This window comes from Sinocyclocheilus grahami, unplaced genomic scaffold (assembly GCF_001515645.1).
Source record: "Sinocyclocheilus grahami isolate Dianchi unplaced genomic scaffold, SAMN03320097.WGS_v1.1 scaffold221.1, whole genome shotgun sequence".
Classification (NCBI taxonomy): domain Eukaryota; kingdom Metazoa; phylum Chordata; class Actinopteri; order Cypriniformes; family Cyprinidae; genus Sinocyclocheilus; species Sinocyclocheilus grahami.
The window spans coordinates 2,041,408-2,064,092 of NW_015505400.1; the positions used below are offsets into that span (position 1 = coordinate 2,041,408).

The following is a 22,685-nucleotide window of genomic DNA, read 5'->3' on the forward strand; positions in this document are numbered from 1 at the left end:
TCACTGTGCTGAGGAAGACACTGCGTTCTGTGCCGCAGAAGAGAGCCACCAATGGCTGTGCTAATGGAGGTATTGGTTTCTCTCAGACCCTCTGTTGCCTGGATATTATGTCCACTTATTAACCAAACTATTGTGCACACTGTACAAACAGCCAGAAACAGACAATAGCTTCATCTTAAGTCTTGAACTCATTACGCTCATGATGTCACGCTTCAGGTCATTTCAAGAGAAAATCATTAATTTAGGGAATTTTTGGGGCCATTTTGTTCTAGGTTTTATAGAAATGTTAGATGGTTCTTAACTAGGCTGTTGATCGGTGACTGACACATTTGTTTGCAGCAAACAATGATGTGAAATGCTGGACCAGGGATCATTTGTGGCTAGAACGATCTAATAATCTGGCCCTCAAAACAAATGTAGTTGAGGAGCCCTGATGTAAAAAGCCCCTTTCTGGTATCCTTGCAGGCATCATTCAAAAGATACCTGGTTTACCGACATTTCGTCGTCTTGAAATTGAAGTTGCAATAACGGATATAACTGTCCGTAAACCAGGTTAGTAAGTGGTTTTTATCACAGTGGTCTTATATTAATAATAATGTTCAAGTCACCCTGAAGGTGAAGTGCATCTTCTATGCCACTGAGCCCATTTTATTATTATTTTATGGCACCATATGAACACCAGTATTCACACTGGTAGCCTTAGTAAAAATGACCATCACTTTTCATCTGTACTTGGTAAGCAAAATATATACAGCACTTTCCATGAAAAGGATACAAAGTGGGCCTGAAAATGAGCTGTGTGCATAATTCCAAGTACATTTAAACCACAAATTGACAGACATTGCATGTTTAAAACTACTTGATTTCCATGGCATGTTGATTTGTATGGTAAATAGTAGTTAATTTTATATTAACTTTAGTTACTAAAAGTTTTTTTTTTTTTTTTACTTTCCCCAGTTAAAAAAAATACTGGAACTCTCTTGCTTTAGCTGCAGATCTGTTTCTGGTTGAGGACCCTGTGTGACAGTCACTAGACTTCTTTAGGATTTGCATTTGAGCACCTGTCTCTACCTTTCTGTCTTTGTAAATTCAGTCCCTTATTGAAAATCTGTCTCAGGAGTGGCAAATGTAACTAATCTTCAGCTATCCTATTACACCTGAACAAGCTGATAAGCCCCACCATAACTGATAAGCCCTGCTCACCCTCTATCACTAACCAGCTGCTTTAGTCTCTTCCGTGGTGTTTGACCTCCATTCTTTCCTACAGCCACTATAACTTAACTTTTTTTCCCCCTTCCAGATGTTTCTTCGAAGCACGATTACACTGTGCATAAACAAATGTGCCTGTCCACCATGAGCACTGCCTTGGTTACATGCAAATCTTTTTTGTTGGAGTCTGTCTGTGCAGAGCTCGGATTGGAGGGATGGAGAAGACTGATACAGCATTGCGAAGGACTCTTGGTTTTATCTTATGTTTTTTGTTTGTTCTGTTTTTCGTCATAGGCAATGAGAAATACTACAGCAGTATGAGTGTTAAAGAGGTAGTGCTGCAAAAGGAACGACTGAAGATTAGTGGCATACTGTGTAAGTACACATACTTGACTTTCAGATATTTTTCCACTTCAAATCATTAGGTCTTTATGTTTAAAGTTATGTACTATAAGGAAAAAGGAACCGGTTTGGAACAACGTGCGGTAGAGTGACTTTTTTTTTTTTGGTCTGTTATCCTTTTAATTGTGCCAATTAATCATGCTGCCTTTTAAATACCTGTCTTTGGTCCGACTGTACGGCAGTATTGCATATTTTCATTCATATGCATTCTGTGGTGGTTTTTTTTAAAATTCAAAATTACATAAAATTATCATTTTAGTCAATACATCAAATCACCTGTGCATAACCAGTGCTTTTTTATGACACTGTAATTGGCCACTTATGTGGTTCCAATTAAGTAGGATTGGTGATTGATTTATTGCCTAGTGTAAGGGATCTGATTTGCACTGCAGTGTATATGTGTAGATTTAAATACAAATTAAACAGCCATCTGCCACACCATTGTTTGCTCCTCTGTGTTGTTGTCAATCAGTTTTTCAGCAGCCTAGTTTGAGTCCTACCTTAGAAGGAGGCTGCAGTACAGTCACTACCTCATGAATAATACCAGAATGATTCATAAATGATTGGTCTAGTAGATGTACAGTACAGATTCAATGTGTGCATACTTCTGCATACAGCATCGGTTTAAAAATGTCTACATTGGTGGCTGTCATGGCAAGATTAAAAGCACATGCTGTAGAAGTAGAACTTTAACTTTAACACACCGGTTATTGTTTCGACCGTACACTGATTCTAACAGGTGATGACTGCAAAAGGAAGCATAATTTTGCAACGGACACTCAGTCTTCCCAGGAAGAGAAGCCTGTAGGAACCTTATGGGGGCTCATAGTTTCTACAGGTTATATACTCATCACTTACCCTCAGTCTTGGTCATTCTAAGAGCTTCTGGTTTGGAAATAGTTGGCAAGCCAGTTACTGCTGCTGTGAGCTCCTTCCCTGCATTGATGGTTCTCGGGTTGTGGTCAGGGCAGTTTGTTCCCTGGCAGGTGTGGGCTTCGGTGAAGAGCTTTCAGATGACCTTGCATGGCCTGCAATTTCTTCCTTTTCTCTTCCTTAAACTTTCTGTGACTCCGATTCCATGTGGGAGTCTCTTTCCTCTTCACTTGTTATTATAACCCTTTTATTTTTGTATGCATGTATGTAATTTCTTTTTTTTCTCCTCCAGTTTTGCTCCCAGGAACTTTTTTTTTTTTTTTTTTTTTTTTTTTTTTTTGGGGGGGTTTTTTTTACTTCCCTTCCTTATTCAACGCATTCAGGCAATAGTCCGGATGTAGCTCTTGTTTAAAGATACAGTGGGGTCCAAAATCGGAGATATATTGAAAATTGAAGTAAATGAAGAGATCTTCAATATGCTGCACTATTGAAGTCCGTAAGCAAATTAGTGACGTTGACCTTGTTTTAGTTTTTTTCCCCCTCTTGTCCAGATTGTCAGATTTTCTTTCATTGAAGCACAGGTTTTTGTTTGTTTGTTGTTGTTATTTTTTTTAATGTTTTTATGATTTTTTCCACCCTCTGTCTGATCCTTAAATGGCACAACAGCAAAAAGGACTTGTTTACTTCTAAGACATTTATGTAAATGGCCTTTTTGCATGTGAAATTGCGCATCGCTGGTTTCATCTCCAAGGAGTTTTGAACTGATCCAACCCTTGATTTCAGACTCTATTTTACAAGGCATTTTAGCAGTTAAAGTAAAGAGAAGCTTTTTGTTTTCTTTTTGTTTTTGTTTTTTTTTTTTAAACTGGATGAATACTACAAGATAAAAAATGTGCAGTTTGTCAGCTTTTGCAAATCTCTTGGGTGTGTGTGACCTCTTGCTGTGCACCCTAACCCTGCTATGTGCTAATCCACAGTCAGTCTTTACTCACTCTTTACTCTCTGTGTGTGCGTGTTTGTTTTTAGGGAGGACAACCTCAGGAAGCTTCTTGTGGCTTGTCGATTTCTTTTCAAAGTGAGTTTTGCTCTTTTCCAGTTGATTCTTTCTATACCTATCAGTGTCCAATGCATGTCCAGTGTGGTTATACAAGTTATTTAATGGCTGATTCATTAAATTGGAAGTAATTTTCAACAAATCTTTACCATGATACAAATAATAATAATAAAAAAAAAAGTTGCATTGAATGCTCAGACTTCACTATAAATACAATAAAAGTAGATTCACAATCTGTAGGATCACTTGTATCATTGTTTTATATTGGACAGCCCAAAAACGTGCTCTATGGCAAGGCATTATTGATATAACCGTACAACTTTCTGAAAGCTGCTTTAAAACGATGCGTGTACTTAAATGTGCCATTCAAATAAATTTGACTTCATTAAATCAACAGTCCTTAAACTTAATTGGTTAATTTCATAATTGGAGCATTGCTAGTGCGTTAAAGTATGACGACAAACAATTTAACCTGTCCTTGTTCTCTCTTCCAGGTGTCTCCCTATGCTTTCGAAAGTCCTATTTCTTGTACCTTTCCTTCTGTTTCTTGGTGAGCTTGCTGTTCACGATTGACTATAGGTCTAAATGGAAATAAGATCCTTCATCGTCATTTTTTCACGTTTTTTTTTCCTGTGCTGTTTCTAATAGCTCTGTGCTACTGGGGGCCGTCTGGACTGTTAGCCGTGCTGCCTTCTGCTAATGTGATGGTGTGGAAGGACGCCTCCTACGTCACCCCTTCAACCACCTCCATGCGTGACTCAGAGGAGGGACAATCCCCCCCTGACACAAACACTCAGGTAGTATTTACATTTCAGGATATTACTACTTTATTGTAGCCTACTAAATTAACTAACTTTCTATCAATGCAAAAATATTAAGTTGACTTTCTGATACTATGTCTCCCTCCTCCCAGAGGCCCTCAGTTCTGTCGTCGTCATCAGTAGAGGCAGAGAGGTTGATGCGTTTAGAGGACAACTTGTCTCAGCTGTGGGATCGAGTAACGGGGGGTTTGCTCAGGCAGGAGGAGCAGCACACGGAAGTGCTCAGTCTGTATAACACAATGCGCTCCGAGCTTCACAGTCACACAGACAGAGAGAGTCTGGGCCAGTGGATTGGAGACCTGCTGGAGGAGAGATTCAGAATACTGAAAGGCGAGGTGCAGAAAGAGGCCAAGGACACGCAACAGGTGATGATATCACATTGTCTGTTTTGTTTATTACTAGAGTTTTAATAACCACCCTTTTAAATGCGCACTGAGCATCAGTAAATGCTCATTTCAAAATTGACAATGACGTGGACAACTTTTAACCTATTAGAAAAGCTCAGGCAGATATGCTGTATGAATCGAAATAAACATGAGTCACTGAGAGAAATTGTGATTAACATTTAAAATATGGATTCATGAATATTGGGGGCTCAGGTTGTTTTATATAGTTCCCAGGTTAGCAGCATCTGTTGACATGTTTATTATCAGTAATATATTATGTAATATCTTTATAACTAATCTTCAATTCTCTGTCTGCAGCATCAGGAAAAGCATGCAGAAGAGCATCAGTCAGAGAATACTCGACTCGCTGAAGCTGAGGCTCTCCTTCAGACATTAGCATGCAAAACTGAGGTGCGACACTCAAATTGTACAATGAACACACAAGATGCATTATTATCAGCATGCAGGATTTTGTTTTTGTATTGAAAAACCACTGATGCGAGTTAACTTTGGGCCAAAGTTCACTTGCTTTTTTGAATGTTATGACTTCAGTAATCAAATAAGTAATTTGAGCACGTTCTGCTGTCTGACTGACTTTTTTAATTTAGGATTTGCAAAGAAGACAAGAGCCTGCTTTTAAAAAGTTTCCTGAGGCTGAGGTGCCCGCCCCTGATCCACACAGGTCATTATTGTTTAATCTGGTTTAAAGGGTCAACAGTGATGTCTCATTCATTAAAGTAATATTCCTGGTACTTCATGTAAACTGATGTTATAATTTGTCTGATCTCTTCAGTGAGGAGGCTGAGAGCAGCTCCAGTGAGGATTTGCTGGCAGAGGTGAGGCGGCTAGAGGAGACTTTGGAGCGAATCAGAGATGATGTGCAGGGACTGATGGGATGCAGAGACAAGTGTGAGCAGCTGGACTCCCTTTCAATCTCAGTACGTGCTCTGTTGCCATCTCCGTTCATCATCTGTAGTGGTTGAAGGGTCTAGTTTTCATACCTGACATTTTAACACCCTTATTTAGCCCTTTGCAGCCACATATAAAAGTGGATAATATAAGATGACAACTAAACAGGACTTGAATATACCAAAAGGCCGATTTTTTTTTTTTTTTTCCCCCCATCTGTTTGAACAAAATCTCGTAACTGCTGGATCTGCTCTTCACAGGTATCCGAGCAGGTGGAGAAGGAAATCCGGTCTCTGTTTTATGGCAGTGACCGAGCGGAAGAGCTGGAGCTTCCTAAATCTCTCCTGGCGAATCAGAGATGATGTGCAGGGACTGATGGGATGCAGAGACAAGTGTGAGCAGCTGGACTCCCTTTCAATCTCAGTACGTGCTCTGTTGCCATCTCCGTTCATCATCTGTAGTGGTTGCAGGGTCTAGTTTTCATACCTGACATTTTAACACCCTTATTTAGCCCTTTGCAGCCACATATAAAAGTGGATAATATAAGATGACAACTAAACAGGACTTGAATATACCAAAAGCCCGATTTTTTTCCCCATCTGTTTGAACAAAATCTCGTAACTGCTGGATCTGCTCTTCACAGGTATCCGAGCAGGTGGAGAAGGAAATCCGGTCTCTGTTTTATGGCAGTGACCGAGCGGAAGAGCTGGAGCTTCCTAAATCTCTCCTGCAGTGGCTCTCTGATCACTTTGTGAGCACCATTGAAATGCAGGCTTCGCTCAGTACTCTGGAGAACAGCATTCTGGGTAACCTGTCCCTTCAGGTAGAGGAGGGCCAGTCACCTTCTAAAGAGACGATCACCCAAACTGTACGACAAGCCACAGGGGAGGCAGGCCTCTCCGAGGAAGTAAGCTATTGAGAACTTGTCTTGGAGTATTTTAAGAAATGAATAACTCTTTGTATAGATATGTAATGCTACTTTTGTGTTTTTTGTCTCCACAGCATGTACAGTTGATTGTCAACAATGCGATGAAGCTCTATTCAGAAGACCGCACCGGTCTGGTGGACTATGCATTGGAATCTGGAGGTATAGTAATGGTCTCATCTCTGTGGCTGTATTTTAAGTTATAAGAGACGATCACCCAAACTGTACGACAAGCCACAGGGGAGGCGGGCCTCTCTGAGGAAGTAAGCTTTTTAGAACTTTTGAGTATTATAAGAAATTAATAACTCTGTATAGTCAGATATATGTAATGCTACTTTTGTGTTTTGTTTCTCCACAGCATGTACAGTTGATTGTCAACAATGCGATGAAGCTTTATTCTGAAGACCGCACTGGTCTGGTGGACTATGCATTGGAATCTGGAGGTATAGTAATGGTCTCATCTCTGTGGCTGTATTTTAAGTTATTTTTTAAAATTGTTTGTTTAGCTGTAGGAACATAAAACACAGAATTAAGGATTGCAGGCATTCCATGTAGCAGTATGGGAAAGAAAATAGGTATTCCATTCGTTGTTCTTAACAACGTGTGAAGTGTATATTAAACCTTACAAGATTGTCAAGATTTCCCAAACTGGTGTTTGTCAAAGCTGGGGGGTTTGTGAGTTTAATGAAAAGCTAATGATCAATTAAATCATAAAAATCTGGAATTAAATCGTTTTAAAATAACAGCAATCAAAAAGAGATGAGAAATTTTTGAATTTACCTGCATGTCATGCGAGCGTTAGCCAATGTCCGAGAACTGTTACTTAATTACTAACTTGTTAGCTTAAAATCTCAAGGTGGACTAAGTCAATATAAGCAGTTTGGCTGAAAAACAAGTTTGGGAATCCCTGCTTTACATGTAAATAAAAATAACATGAATTTGTGCATTTTAATGTGTTTGAAAGACAAAAACCTTCCAAAGACTGTAATACAGTGATTATTCAAATAAAAATGAATGTTTGTTTATTAGTAGTAGATGCAGTATTGAAATGCTGAGAAAATCCTTCTTGGAATTGATTGAATTGAAATGATTTTTGTAAATCCAGTGGTCAAATGCTGTGTGGCCTCTCAATTTTCAGGGCAAATGACTGGTCTTTGTGTGAATCTCCACAAAACTGGGATACTTTCTGAATGTGTATATATGCTGTAGGCAGTAGGCTATTTTAGAAAGTACTTAATTTTTTTTATCTGATTATGTAATACAGATTAATCCGGTACTACCATCACTGTGTGTGGACATTAGATGAGTCCCACAAAAACCTACTGTGTATTGTCATCAAGCAGATTAAATTTAGGAGGGTAGATGTAGTCCAAAATTGGGGCCTTTTTTCTCTGTCTCTGTCTCTGTCTTTCTCTTTCTCTCTCTCTCTCTCTCTCTCTCTTTCTTTCTCACTCTCGATGCTGCAATTTTCACCTGTGAAACTTTTTGGAAACTACGGTGATCAAACTATTGTTATGATCCGTGTACTTGTTTAGCTATGCTTGTGAAGGCCAAATGTCCTCACTTATGACGAGGGACAAGGGAGGGCATTTTTCGTGTCATCTCTAGTTTAAAAGGCTCATAAATCAACTAAATGTTTTTATTTAAATCCAGTGTTTGGCACAGTTTTCTGTGAGGGTTTTTTTTATTTTATTTTACTTGTCTGAATGTTGTCTGCTTTGCTACAATAGCTGATTGATTGAAATGGTTTTTCATCTTATTGGGAGGAAAACACATGTCTGAAAATATCAAGATGGTAGTACCGAATCACCCAATACTATATAATTATGAATAGCAGTCTTGCATATATTTATGCTGTTTGATATCTGCAGTGAATTTCTTTGTGTCTGTAGGAGGCAACATCATAAGCACACGCTGTTCAGAGTCCTTTGACACCAAAACAGCACTGCTGAGTCTGTTTGGCTTCCCGCTGTGGTACTTCTCCCAGTCACCACGTGTAGTCATACAGGTTTCATACCTTTCAGAATTCTGATTTCTATTCATGTGCATTTATTTGGAAAGTCAAGCATGATTTTCAAGGTAATTTCTCTCCTTTCTTAATCTCTTCATTCATTTGTCCCTGCAGCCAGACGTGCATCCTGGGAACTGCTGGGCATTTAAAGGATCACAAGGTTATCTGGTGATCGGGTTATCCATGAAGATTGTGCCTACAGCCTTTTCTCTAGATCATGCGCCCAAATCCCTGTCGCCCACTGGCAACATCAGCAGCGCCCCACGAGAGTTCAATGTATATGTGAGTACACATGAAATTAAAATCAATTCATATCAGGGTTTCCCCATCTCGACTAATGAATATATTATAAAGAAAAAGTATAATAATTTTTATAAATATTGTAGATCAGCGTTTTCAGCAACAGTTTACTCCTGGTTTCAGTGTCTCATGATCCTTGAGAAATCATTCTAGTTATACATCCCATTCAATGCATCCTTGCTGAATAAAAGTAGTAGTTTTTTTTTTTTAATCTTATACTTTTTTTTGCAAAATAATAACCATTCTCAACATTGATAATAAGAAATGTTTCTTTGGCACCAAATCTGCATATTACAATGATTTCTGAAGGATCATGTGACACTGGAGTTAAGATGCTGAAAATTCAGATTTGTTATCAAAGGAATAAATTCCGTTTTAAAATATTAACATTAAATTGGATTATTGTATTTATTTTACTGTATTTGATTAAAAAAATATAGCCTTGGTGAGCATAAGAGACTTCTTTCAAAAACAATCTTAATTCTATCAAACTTTGGCAGGAGCTGTATATCCACTGAAGAAGTTTCCCATCAGTTTTAAGCTTTTCCTTCCTTTTCATATTCGAAATCGGAACATTCAGATCACATTCAGTATTTTATTAATATTCATTATTTTCCAAACCTAGATGCCTCAATTTAAAAAAAGTCCTGATATTTCCAGGTTTTCTAATATGTTGAAAGTTTAAGGTTGACATCTCTTAACTTGGGGTCAATTAAAAAAAAAGTCCCTCTCCTCTCTGTTTTATTAAAGGGTCTTGATGATGAGCAGCAGGAAGAGGGGCAGTTACTCGGACAGTTTGTTTATAATGAAGATGGAGATGCTCTTCAGACCTTCTTAGTGTCTGTAAGTATCACACAAACACATGTTTTTCTGTGTATTGAGATCTGTTTCATTCATTAAACCACACTTTAGCTGCATAAAACAAATTTAACTGATTGACTGATGGCTTCTTGTAACTTTATGTTGCTAGCAAAATTAATAAAAATTAAAAAAGTTAATACAGCGAAATAATATTTGAAAAGGAGATTGTCAATGTGGAAGGTGTAGTTGCGTCATCTACCAGCAGTAGATAACGGGGTCATGCTAACTAGAAAAACCTTATTTGTTTGTAATCTTTAATCGATTGCCTAATCTTGTAATTCTGTGTCTGTTTTCCCCAAGGAGGAGGTCTCGAGAAGTTTTCAGATCATTGAGATGAGAGTGCTGTCAAACTGGGGTCATCCTGAATACACCTGTGTGTACCGTTTCCGGGTTCACGGGAAGCTTGTTGATGAATGACTTGCAAGCGCTTAAGATATTGTAACCTCCTGACGATCTGTCACTCATGCACAGAGAGAAAAGAGAAAAAAAAGGAATTGAGCTCTTGAGAAATAATGTGCCATGAGTTACACAGTTGGGGCTGAGATGACCTGAGGACATCTGATAAAGGATTGCATGCTGGTACATGTACTGTTAGGCCTCGGGGCCAGATTCAGCACTTGCACTCTTCTGAAACATCACACTGTTTCCGCTATTGTCAGTCATCAGGGTAATGCTTATCTTTGTTGATGTTTATTATTATACCACCCTATCTGGCAGAATTGTCACCAGCAAAAAATGCATTGAAAAATTGCTGAACAATTAGCAAACCAGTGAAGAATGTATTTTAGACTAAATGTAAATGTTGTTAAGTTCTTCAGTTTTGTGCTTGTTTTTCTTTGTTTTTGCTAGCTGATATGTGCCATATTTAAGAATGGCTAGAGAAAAATCGCTATTTATTTTTGTGTATTTAAGTTGATATAAGTGAGATTGGATTGTGTATTTTTGTAAATGCTTTTCATGATCTTTGTGCAGAGGATTTCGTAATTGCCATGTAAACTTCATAGGTTGGCTTTTCAAATAAAATTCAAATTTTTTATTATTTTAAAAAAAGGATTGGATGCATTTATCATGGAGATTGTTTCCCAGAAATCGTTCCCCCAAAATAAGTTTAAATTGTTGTGTATTACACGAAAATGCAACACCATACAGCGGAAAAAATGCAATTATTTCACCATGTTAGGGATTTCGAATTAATTGCACACTTTTAACACCTTAACATTGACAGGCCTACTTTTTGGCGATGTAAAATTAGCATCCGCTACACCAAATTGCCTATTTTTCAGTTGTTTTGGCTTCTGAATAAAATTAGTGGGTTTTTTTTGGTTTTTTTCCTCCAGAAGAGTGGGCCCCATATTCTTACTTGCCTATATGAGCCATAAAAGCCTGATGAATCAAATATGATGCGATACAAACCATATATAGGCTATACAAACTTTTTTTATTTATTGAATGAATGCTCAAACTCCCTTTTTTTTATATATATTTTTCCGTTTTAATTCCCATTTAAAATATGAAATATCTGATAGTCAGCAAGACATGAAAGTTTTCTTCATTTGAAATCCCAATCATAAACTGACTGCTGCATGGTTTAGCGATGTAGATCCGCTCCAGTCCTTCAGGAGGCAGCAGAGAGAGTGTTTATTGCTTGGGACGGGACGGTATATGGGTGTGTGTGTGTGCAGACCGGGATCTGAGATTTTTGGGTGGTGGCTGGCTGTCTGTTTTACTGGAACTGCAGCAGCAAATACGCTGGAATGCGGTTGTCCAGCTAAATTAACCCCGTCAAGTTTGAGTGAAATCTCGCGTTTCCTTTCAACTTTTATCGTCTCCGCTCTTCTTTTGTGCGTGTTGAATTTTGAGGGCGGGTTATCCCGGTCCGAGCAGCTTTTATCGATTCATTCACCGAGTAATATCGAGCTAAAGGGATAGCGTGCTAAGTGAACACAGATGCAGGCCATAAAGTGTGTGGTTGTCGGGGACGGGTAAGTTGACCCTCATTTTCAGTATTGTAATAGTCGTGGGATAAAGTTTTCCACGTCTCGGACGTTTAAGTTTGCTCTGTAACGTTAGTGTTTTGAGTTTACATAACTTGTGAGCCTTCATTTTGGGAACTTTTATGCGGTCTTTGTAGCTCGCAGATGTTTATTTCACACGTATCACTCATTAAATCTGTGTTTTCCACTTTTAGTGGCAGCGAAAATAGCTTATGAACAGTGTTGGAGGTAACGCATTACAAGTTACGTAATCGGATTACTTTTTTAAAGTAACTAGTAAAGTAACGCATTACTTTTTAATTTACAAGAGAATATCGGAGTTACTTTTTCAAATAAGTAACGCAAGTTACTTTTTTTTTCTAATTTATTGATTGACAGCTCTCCTGTCCCCATGTTGAGAGAGATCAGATGTTACTGTAGATCTCAAATAAATATGAATATGCATTAATTCATCTCGCTAACAAAAAAGCAACACCGATTCAGTATTCCTCAAAATGAATACAAAGAATGCAACTGTGTTTGTGTTATATAAGACATGGCCAGTTCTGTCACTGGATGTATTATATGAATGATTTTAGTTTTTTTTGTTTTTTTCTCCAGTGCTGTGGGAAAAACATGCCTTCTGATCAGCTACACCACCAATGCTTTTCCCGGGGAGTACATCCCTACTGTGTAAGCAGACCTTACTCTGACCCTGAGTTTCTTAAAGGGACAGTTCAGCCAAAGATTTATTTATTTTTACGCATACAATCACAATTTGTGATTTTTTTAAAAATTAAAATATCCAAAAACCACTAGAACAGTGTTATATATTTTGCTAAATGTTTCGAAGAATATTTAAATCCAGAGAAATAAGCACTTTTAACTTGTGACACGGACCGTGTCTATAGTGTCATTGTGTCGCCTGCCAGTAACGTCATAACCCCTCGATTTAATATGTTGTGCGTTTTATTAGACCGGTGACGACTGCACAGAGTAGCATTATAACAGAACTTTCAAATGTATCTAGTATGATAAAACAGCGCTGCTTTTTCCCCCCACATACGCACGACCGGAAGGAGCGGAGGCGGTCGACTGTGGCATAATAAAAGCTCCGCTGCTTTCGAGCCGTGTGTCGCGCTCGTTTAGCTTCGACTGCTTTCAGCCTCACCCTGCTTCATTCTACTACATTAATAAATCATTAGCTCATCCATGAACATGATTTCTGCCCGAGTCCCGTCGGATTGCATCGGCTGTGGGGATGAAGACGACAACTCCCATGATTCCACACTCAGTCACGGCATCATCAAACTACGCCTTTGTTTATTTTGAATACGCGCCCTCTAGCGGCAAAAATTACATATTGTGCCTTTAAGGAAACTTTTGTCTTGTCTCCCGAGGCCACAGGAGGGCGCAATGAGCAAAATAATGCAGCGTATTTAAATTGTCAACACAAGGAAGTAACTTTAAACAGCATCATGTATGCATTGCTTAATCCGAAGAGCCGAAGCGCCATTCACACAGATTGCATTTAAAAACATGCAGTGAAAAGGAATAAACCTTCACAAATTCGTGACGTGTTTTCTAAAAGTTTAAACCGTTTTAACTTTGCATGGCTACATCTCTTGTGTGACGCATGTGCAGCAGTCATATTTGTCCGTCTAAAAAATGCGCTGAATATGTGTTCTGTGTGAATGGCTTGATTTCGGTTTTAACCTAATCAAGAACTTCTCCGCATTGAGCTTCTATATTTCTCTAATATTTTGATTGAGTAACGCAGCAGCGGCGCGTCTCGTGGGCTAGACTAACAAAACATTAAAATGCAACAACGTCACCTACATCATCATCACTGCATCTCGTGCTCCACTGATGACGCTCCCTGACGCACACCTAACATTCAAATGCAAATGTTTATTTTAAATTCGACTAATATTCATTCTTTATTCACAATCTTCTCATCACAGGCAGGCACAGCACTCATTTCAACATGTGTTTGTGTGTGCTGTCTGCATTACTCGTAGGACGTGCCTATATCGTGCGCTATATCGAACATTTTTTTCTATCGTTATCTAGGCTTGCCGCGATAGATGGTGCTGACGGTGATACCGGTTTTAAGCCGCAACACTGGTTGCGTCACTTGCCCACCGCTAGCAAGCGGCTAACCTTTTAGTGGCTCCGTATAACGTGTTATTTTTTTCACGCTTCGGGCACACCCCTAACCCCGCCCTGCCCCCCGATGTCATCGTCCATCACGATGTTTCACTGTAGACATCGTCCGATGCCAATTTGGTAGACATCGCCCAAACCAAGGCCTGGGCGATAAAACGGTATCGATATTCATCGATGGTACACCTTCTTCGATAACGATAGGGTTGTGACGGTGAGGAAATTTTCCCACCGGTTAATCAACGTGTGACAACACCGGTAATACCGTGGGGGCGTTCCCTCTTTTCCTCGCTTTCCTTCGCTTTTAAATAGCTTGTAAAAGCGGCATGAGCATTTTACTTTCACTTTCAAATAGCGGCAATTCAGAGTAAAGCAATTGTTTGTTTTTAGTTCGGTTGAATTTTACCTCTTTTCCTCGCTTTCCTTCGCATTTAAATAGCTTAAAAGTGCTGTGCGCATTTTACTTTCGAATTAGCAGCAGTTCGGCATCAATTGCTTGAATGCAACAACAAAATACAACGTCAAACTCACTTCAGCGTATATATAAAACATAGAACTTTTAACAAAACAAATAAAAATACACCATGCTATAGGGCAGGCTATGCCTAATATAAAATAACAAATAACTTACATAAAGTTTAAATAGGTATACAAAACTGGAAATAAGTAAACATGTATAATATATAACCAAATAAATAAGAAACGTAGAACTTTTATTAGAAAAAAAAAAAAAAGAGTAAGAAAGCTTGGAGGCACGGCCTACACCTTGATGTCAAATAAAATAAATAAATTTTAATTAATTAATTATTGTTGTTTTGACTTTCATTAAAGAGTTTCCCATACATTGATTTATTTGTGGCGGCCCGCCACAATATCAACACTGACCGCCACAAATAGATTTTCCAATATGCTTTGACTTCATTGAATAAACATGAGCACTGCCCGTTTCAAAATCAAAATGCGGCACGGGTGTTTTTATATAAATGTATCTTTTTTGAAGGGAACCGATTGTCTTCAGAAACGTTTGAGAGCAGCACTGTTTTGATTACAGCCGTTACCAGGGAAACCGCTGTTTCTACCACTCTTAAAGCGCCTCCTGCTGGCAGAGAATGAATTTGCACTTTCAATAAGCTCGTCAGCTGTTTTATATTTGCGTTATATACATATATATTTCCCCCAGGGGAAGTGCCGCCACACATAGAGTGTAAGTCTGTAGGAAACACTGCATTATATTGCAGAAGTAAACGTCATACAGGTTTGGAACAAGTTTTTATTCATGAGTGAACTGTCCCTTTAAACTCAACATGACATCAAAACTGATACCATTTACTTTAAAAACCATCATTGCTGGTCTTGTTGTGCCAGTTTCATCTGTGCATATTATTCCAAGTAAAAAAAAAACTCTTAAATAATTCTTCAGAATGTAATAAATAGCTTCACCTCCTGTTTTCACCTGCTTCATGTATCCCTTCTTTTCCTTTCCTTTCATCTACCTGACTCCATTAAGGTAGTCATTTCCCAATGGATAAAATTCATTTTTTCCCCATTGAATAACCTGTTTAACTCATTTAAATTATGAGTAATATCTCATTTTGAAGTTGCATTTCACATTAATTTTAATGTTCACCATATACCTGATCTGCATCCCTGAATCTTTTATTTAGGTTTGATAATTATTCTGCTAATGTGATGGTCGATGGAAAGCCGGTGAACCTGGGACTGTGGGATACAGCAGGGCAGGAGGATTACGACAGGCTTCGACCGCTTTCCTACCCTCAGACGGTACAATCATAATATTAGGGCTAAAACTGATTTATCTCTTTCTCTCTCTCTCTCTCTCTCTCTCTCTCTCTCTCTCTCTCTCTCTCTCTCTCTCATACATATATAATTTGATGTTTATTTGAGGTTTTATCAGTGGAGCCATTATTTAGATCATTTTTCTTTCAAGAAAATGCCATATGGATCATATTTGAGAGAGTTTTGGCTCTGCATTAATGAGTCATGAGACCATCGAGGATCTTGAAAGTAGTTTGATGAATTACTGTTTTGGAAACATAATAAACACGATGCCTTAACACAGTAAAATGATAAAAAAAATTGCCCATGTCCTGATGCCTGGTAGGCTAAAGTGATTTCTTATATGTTGCTCAGAGCATGAATGGCAGCTCTGTTGTCTGTCTTGCTAAGGCTGTGAGAGTGAATGGCTCAATTGTTAGCCATTGTCGTTCAGGCACAAACCTCACTGTGTTGTTGTTGCTCTGTTTCAATTGGAAAAACAAGTGGAGTTAATTTACAGTTCATTAATGCAACAGTCTAGTCAATGCTGTGCTTTACAGATAGTCAACTAATATTTAGAGAAAAGTGTTGAAAGTTAGCATGAAGTGAGGGTTTTGTCTGATTTGTTGTTTTTGTTGTTTTTTGTCTTAGGATGTGTTCTTGATCTGTTTCTCTCTTGTGAGTCCAGCCTCGTTTGAGAACGTCCGTGCAAAGGTAAGCAAAGCACTCAGATATTTTGTGGTTTAAGTCAATTTAGGCGACTTTCGAAATTAGCACAGTGAATGGAAAAGAGGAAGAGGCTGTAAGAATAGTCTGTCTGGCTTGACTGATTGAGCAGATGTGGTTACAAAGCCTTAAAATGGCATGTTGATGCTGCTGTAATGAAGCAGACAGAAGGTCTTTTTAAACTTCTGTCTGCAAAATGTCCAGTGATGTCCAATTTAAAGGATCAAGTATTATTTGCCATTAGTTACTGCTGGGAACGGGAGGTTGTGGTGTTTATCCACAGGTAAAATATATGTTAGGATTGGAAATGGCACAGTAACATGTTATTAGTATTTGAGTATAGAGTATGTATACTGTGCACAGTGTGCCAGTTTTCACTATGCATAGAATGACTTTGCATTCAATGGAAGCTCAACATTTCTGTTTTGGTTTCTTTAACAGTGGTATCCAGAGGTCAGACATCATTGTCCCAACACTCCGATAATCCTCGTTGGGACTAAGCTTGACCTGAGAGACGACAAGGACACTATTGAAAAGTTGAAAGAGAAGAAACTCACACCCATCACCTACCCTCAAGGCCTCGCTATGGCCAAAGAAATAGGTCAGCACTTCAGTTTTAATACACTGGCGTTTAAATGCATTTTATTATTGCCTTTACACATATGTGTGTATGTTAGGGATGGGTTGAGAGTATCAAATTTAATCTATCTTCATTTTAAAGGTGGGGTAAGCGATTTTTCAAAAACACTTTAGAAAACGGATTCGGGCCGAATAGCAAAACAAACTTGTAGCCAATCAGCAGTAAGGGGCATGTCTACTCATGATGTGGAGGAGAGAGAGTTCAGTGCACACTGCACAGGAGAGACATTAGCCGAGCCGAGCGACAGAAAGATAGAGATGGTGAATAGAAAACAAAAGAAGGCATAAGGCAAGAAGTAGGACCTGTGTAAATATTGAATCAGCTTTCCAGCGCTGGAGAGAACTCAAGGAGCGGAAGGCCTGCGATCGGACGCTGAGGTTGCTTTGTTTCTTCTCGATAGGTGAGTAACACCGTGTGTGCGCCGCAACAGCTAAAGTCTGTCTAGTACACTGGATGCGACAAAGCGACCGTTGAAAATTTGTGCAGTTTTTTGTTGGGGATTTGTCGTGTTGTGCCGCGCCGCATCCAGTGTAGACCATAGATATGTATATATATCTATGGTGTAGACAGCATCACTGATTATGAGTTCTATAGTATTTTGTTGCGCCACTCGCGTCCGGTGTAGACACGGTGTAACATTGGTTTTGCTTTGTTTCACAGAACTAATCGTTGCCTGGGTTGCGTATGTATGTGTGGGGCGGAGCTATCAAAATAGGGGCGAGACCCTTTTGGGGTAGGGACGTGTTTGTTTTGGTGATTTCAAATGTCAACACTGGCTACCAGAAATCGCTTACCCTGCCTTTAATAAACAGAACAAAATTTCTTAAAGGGTCAGTTCACCCAAAAATGAAAATTACCCCATGGTTTACTCACCCTCAAGCCATCCTAGGTGTATATGAAATCTTCAAATGTGTGGCCAGCCTAAGTTTACCAGCCTTTTTAAAGGGTGGATCCACTTTAAGTACTCTTGTATTCACTACAGGAGCTGTGAAGTACCTGGAATGCTCAGCCTTAACGCAGCGCGGCCTTAAGACGGTGTTCGATGAAGCCATCCGTGCGGTCCTGTGTCCACCTCCGGTCAAGAAAGGAAAGAGGAGGTGTTTTGTCCTCTGAACTGACTGTACTCACAGCACCAGCTGCAATCTGAGCTCACCTGAGAGGAGAACAATGGAGGCGGGGATGATGGGAAATGTGTGTTGGAGAAGAAGAAAGATTCTGCACAGTGTATGCATTCAGATATTTCTCCCTCTTGCATTGTAATTAGAATTACGCCACTAACTAGCTGTTAAGATGCCAGATTATTTGCTTCCGAGAGATAGGGAGCGGTGTCCATAGTTGTTTTCCTTCCCTACACTAAGAAATTCCTGCTGCCTTCTAATGATCTTATTTTCCCCTCATTTTGATGAACTAAATACTCCTTTCAGTGTATTTCTCCATCTTCGTGAGCCCATATATTTTGTTTACAATCTGCGTTTTTGTAGAAAATTGCCAAAATGTAAAGCCTACAAGTTGTCTATTTCAATTTGCTCACACTAACAATCTCATTTTTTCCTAAAGGTTTGGGGGTGTTAATCATGTGTACTTGTAAGAGACAGAGATTGCTCTAATATTGAAGGAACTATTTTACAAGAGGACAGCTGAAAACACTTTATTTTTTTGGTTCGTGTGTTACGGTTTCCATGCTAGAGAGTTTATTTTGTTGAACTGTATATGAAACAGACCTAGTTAAAATGCATATAACAGCTTTGTTTTGTCAGCATATAGCATATTTTCACTACTGTTTCTAAATATTCAGAAGAGCAGATCTCTAGTTTAATCTCTCTCTCTGTATTTTAATCAGTCTGTCGGAAGAGCCTGGCAGTTTGATCTATTTTACAGTCCCAGTATTGTATTTAGACTACAGATCTACCAGTGCCTAGTAGCAGACTAGGGTTTTGTCAGAAATCGGAGTATGTTGGAAGTTTCTGTACTCTAGACACCTCAGCACTATGGCATGGGGTTCGTCGTCTTTAAAGATTCCCATGAACACTGTGCTAAATGTAGTGGATTCTTGAATTCAATAAATATGAACTGTTTGTTGTTAGGGTACAGACATAAAGTATTAAGCTTTTAATTGGTCTTCAGACATGGTTCGAGAGGAAATGATTCTAATTTGCCAAAATTAATGGTTCTTTAATTTTGTCATTTTGACGGTTCTGTAACGTTTTAAAACATTTCAAATGCTTTATTCATGCCTTTATTGTCTCCACTAAAGCTACATGTATTAACCTTTATGTCTGAAAATAGAAACCAAATATAAAAACATTTGTCTTTGTCCTTTTGTTTTCATGTATGCTTATTAGTTTCTTCACATAACACTGGAATGTGACCAGGCACAATGCGACAAATATGTCTATATATATATATATATATATATATATGTGCTGCAGAGTTGATGTGTTTTTGTTGACCAACCCGGAAGTTAATATCAGCCTGGTTCGCTCAACCATAATCCAGTAGGTTTTTTTCCATTGGTTTTTGGATTATTGCAGAAAATAAGTGATATGACCAATAAAAGTTTATGGTTCTTCCATGTTTTGTTCATCATAATCTTCACAAACGAACACAGCTTTATGAATTTTAAAGGCTAGATACAATTGCCAGAAGTAAAATGCTACATATATCAAATGAAACCGCAATCACAAGACCATCATTAAGCTTCCAATGATTTTCAATCTTTATTTAAAGAAATTTCTTTAAAAGTTTGAATTTAAATAGTTTGGTGTGATGTTTAATGTCCCCAACAACCTCTTTTTAAAGAGGTAAAAGCTTTAAAAAAAAATCACAAAGGTGTATTACTGATGTATTATGCCATAGAATAAAATGCGAAATATCTTGAGCTTGTGTTAACCATTTAACAAAAAAAAAAAAACATTCAAAATGAACCCATCAACTTAAGGGCGATTGAACCAGAAGTGCTAAAATGCTATATCGTTTTCGGGTGTTGGCCAACAAAAATGTCATCCCTGCAGCACTCTATTATTGATGCTACAAAATGTGTAAAAAAAAAAAAAAAGTGATAATTGCAATTAGTGTGGCTATTTTTTGCAGACCAAAAGTAATTTACCGATTAATCTTTACAAGTGTGAGAGCAGTTTGCTCTCATAATCAATGATCAGGATAAAGATGCCGCCCTCATGGCAGACAAGACAATTGTGCAATGAGTGGAGGAAGCTGTGCTGTTTGGTTCTTCAGTGTTTGCTGTTCCAAGTTTTGCTGAGACGGCATCTTGTATCCCCATTCCTGCATTTAAAAATAATGCAAAATATCCAACTAGTCATAACAAATAGCTTTGTTTCAACTAACATTGACAAATTTGACAAATGCATCATTCCAGGACTAATTAGTGCTTTCTAAGAAACGTCAGGAAATAATAACAGACAGCTTCCTATGAATAAACTCTGACATGACATTCCCAAATTTGAATTAGAACTGGCTGAAGATCAGCAGGGGTTGCTTAAGCTTGCATAAAACTTATGCATAGAAATACTTCCTTTTTGTCTCTTGAGAGGACTGAAATGCAAGCATCAAGATTTTTAAGGCACTGCTACTACTTTCTATCAGTGGTGAGAATGCATTTGTTTATTTCAGTACATCTTGTTCTTCATTTTTTTTTTAGATTGCAGCTGTGGAAAAACAAGTTACCCAGTGACTTGAATACCGTAGTCTTCTCACGCTGAGCAGGAAAAGATCCATTTATAACTTCTCCGAGCTCTGAGAAAACTTCAGCCTGGGCAAATAATGAGCATGTAAAATATTTAGGAATTTGGATGTATTATATGTATGACTGAGCCAAATGTATTGATGGAAAGTAGTGCATACTCCAGACAGAATGATGTCTCCTGACTCTGCCGTCGCCCCTTCTCTGCTGTCCACGTACACCACAGCCTCTCTCATCAAAACATCATCCAGCTCCCTCCAGTCTGGCCGACAAGCGCCTACCGCTGTCACAAAATAGAGCACCACGATAGAAAAATACACAATGTAGTAACTATGATGTGGACTTGTTCAAGTTGGTCATGCATTGACCAACAGTAAGCAGCTTGGTTTGAAAGTGACTTCTGTGGAAGCTGTGCTTCGTTCATCGCTATGCTATTGACAATTATGGATCATTTTTGCCTAGAAAATATCTCTGAAGTGACGCTCACGTAACTGCATCATTTTTGTCATGACTATATTCTAAATATAACATGGCCTCTTGTACCTTATTGGTTAAATGCCTCATAAAATGTCTCTGTTGGAAATCTGTGGACCAGCTGACCTGCTATGTGTGCACCTGGTTTGACCCACTCGCCATAGAGTATCGGCTGACTTGCACTTGTGGCAGTCACTTACATCAGCTCCTGTCACCGCCTCTTTCACTGAAGAACAAACTGTTACAGGGCCTTGGAGATCATTAACAAACCGTTGAGCCATTTCTTTCCTTCTGCTCCACACACGGACCTGAAGTGCATACAACAACACTGGATTACACACACACACACACAAACAGTTTTCATACTGGTTTGAACTTGAAGAGTTTTGTAAAGACATCATAGTGGCTTCTAGCCTGTTGTCCTGAACCAAGGATGCACAACACCTCTGAAAGAGCTGGCTTGAACAGCTGGAGAATAAACATTTTCAGAATAAGTGACTTTATAAATATTACACCATTACAAATCTAGGGTCTGAGAAACCTACTTTAGCTGATATGGCTGATACTGCAGCGGTTCGTTTGGCTGTGATGGCCTCCCCATCCATGATCTGACATTAGAGATATAGTTACAGAACTAAAGGATTTCTAGAGGCATTTTTAACCTCTATATTTAAAAAATCAATTAAATAAAATTATACAAAATATTTTTGTACACCAAATCATATGGTGTGGGTGCCACACAATATTACAATTATATTTGTAAATAATAATAATAAATACAACCAAGCATATTTTTGAAATCAAGGGTTATGATATGTTATATATATAAAAAAAATCCTTAGATACTTGATTCATATTGGAGATGTATATATATATATATATATATATGTGACCCTGCCTGTGAAAACCCAGCTAAAGTCATTTTTTGTGATTTACTGTTTTCTACATAAAATCATCCTTTATCTGACATTAGAGATACAGTTACAGAACTAAAGGATTTCTAGAGGCATTTTAACCTCTATATTTAAAAAATAAATTAAATTAAATTATAAAAAATATTTTTGTACACCAAATCATATGGTGTGGGTGCCACACAATATTACAATTATATTTGTAAATAATAATAATAAATACAACCAAGCATATTTTTGAAATCAAGGGTTATGATATGTTATATATATAAAAAAAATTCCTTAGATACTTGATTCATATTGGAGATGTATATATATATATATATATATGTGACCCTGCCTGTGAAAACCCAGCTAAAGTCATTTTTTGTGATTTACTGTTTTCTACATAAAATCATCCTTTATAAAGATGTAAAGAACATTCTGTGAAAATAACCTGTTTATATATTTAATATTGACTGAGTAAGGCCATGTCAAAGGTTGAAATCATAGTGAAATTAATGGTTGAACTCAAACTTTGATACTTATCTCATAATTAGATTTTGAGACTTTAGCCTGGATTTCACAG

The 22,685-nt window shown here is 38.1% G+C and overlaps 2 protein-coding genes and 1 pseudogene across 2 annotated transcripts; 2 read left to right on the forward strand and 1 right to left on the reverse strand.

Moving 5' to 3' along the window:
- Positions 1 to 2: 2 nt before the first annotated feature.
- LOC107596602 (SUN domain-containing protein 1-like) lies at positions 3 to 10,225 on the forward strand (the record flags this gene model as incomplete). The annotated part of the gene is made up of 18 exons (XM_016287359.1): positions 3 to 69; positions 466 to 552; positions 1,504 to 1,584; positions 3,511 to 3,559; positions 4,033 to 4,088; positions 4,187 to 4,335; positions 4,452 to 4,724; positions 5,064 to 5,156; positions 5,354 to 5,427; positions 5,539 to 5,683; positions 5,915 to 5,993; positions 6,377 to 6,538; positions 6,820 to 6,842; positions 6,938 to 7,022; positions 8,472 to 8,587; positions 8,705 to 8,872; positions 9,641 to 9,733; positions 10,052 to 10,225. Coding segments are annotated over 18 exons (1,917 nt in total), but the record flags the coding sequence as incomplete, so codon positions are not given.
- Positions 10,226 to 11,360: 1,135 nt separating this feature from the next.
- On the forward strand, positions 11,361 to 19,709 carry LOC107596579 (ras-related C3 botulinum toxin substrate 1-like). Its single transcript, XM_016287338.1, has 6 exons — positions 11,361 to 11,733; positions 12,346 to 12,417; positions 15,555 to 15,672; positions 16,318 to 16,380; positions 16,834 to 16,993; positions 18,015 to 19,709. Exons 1-6 carry the CDS (start codon positions 11,699 to 11,701, stop codon positions 18,143 to 18,145), a joined length of 579 nt encoding a protein of 192 aa, XP_016142824.1. The 5' UTR covers positions 11,361 to 11,698; the 3' UTR covers positions 18,146 to 19,709.
- A 355-nt stretch (positions 19,710 to 20,064) lies between these two features.
- On the reverse strand, positions 20,065 to 21,811 carry LOC107596615 (ketimine reductase mu-crystallin-like; annotated as a pseudogene).
- Between the last annotated feature and the right edge of the window lie 874 nt (positions 21,812 to 22,685).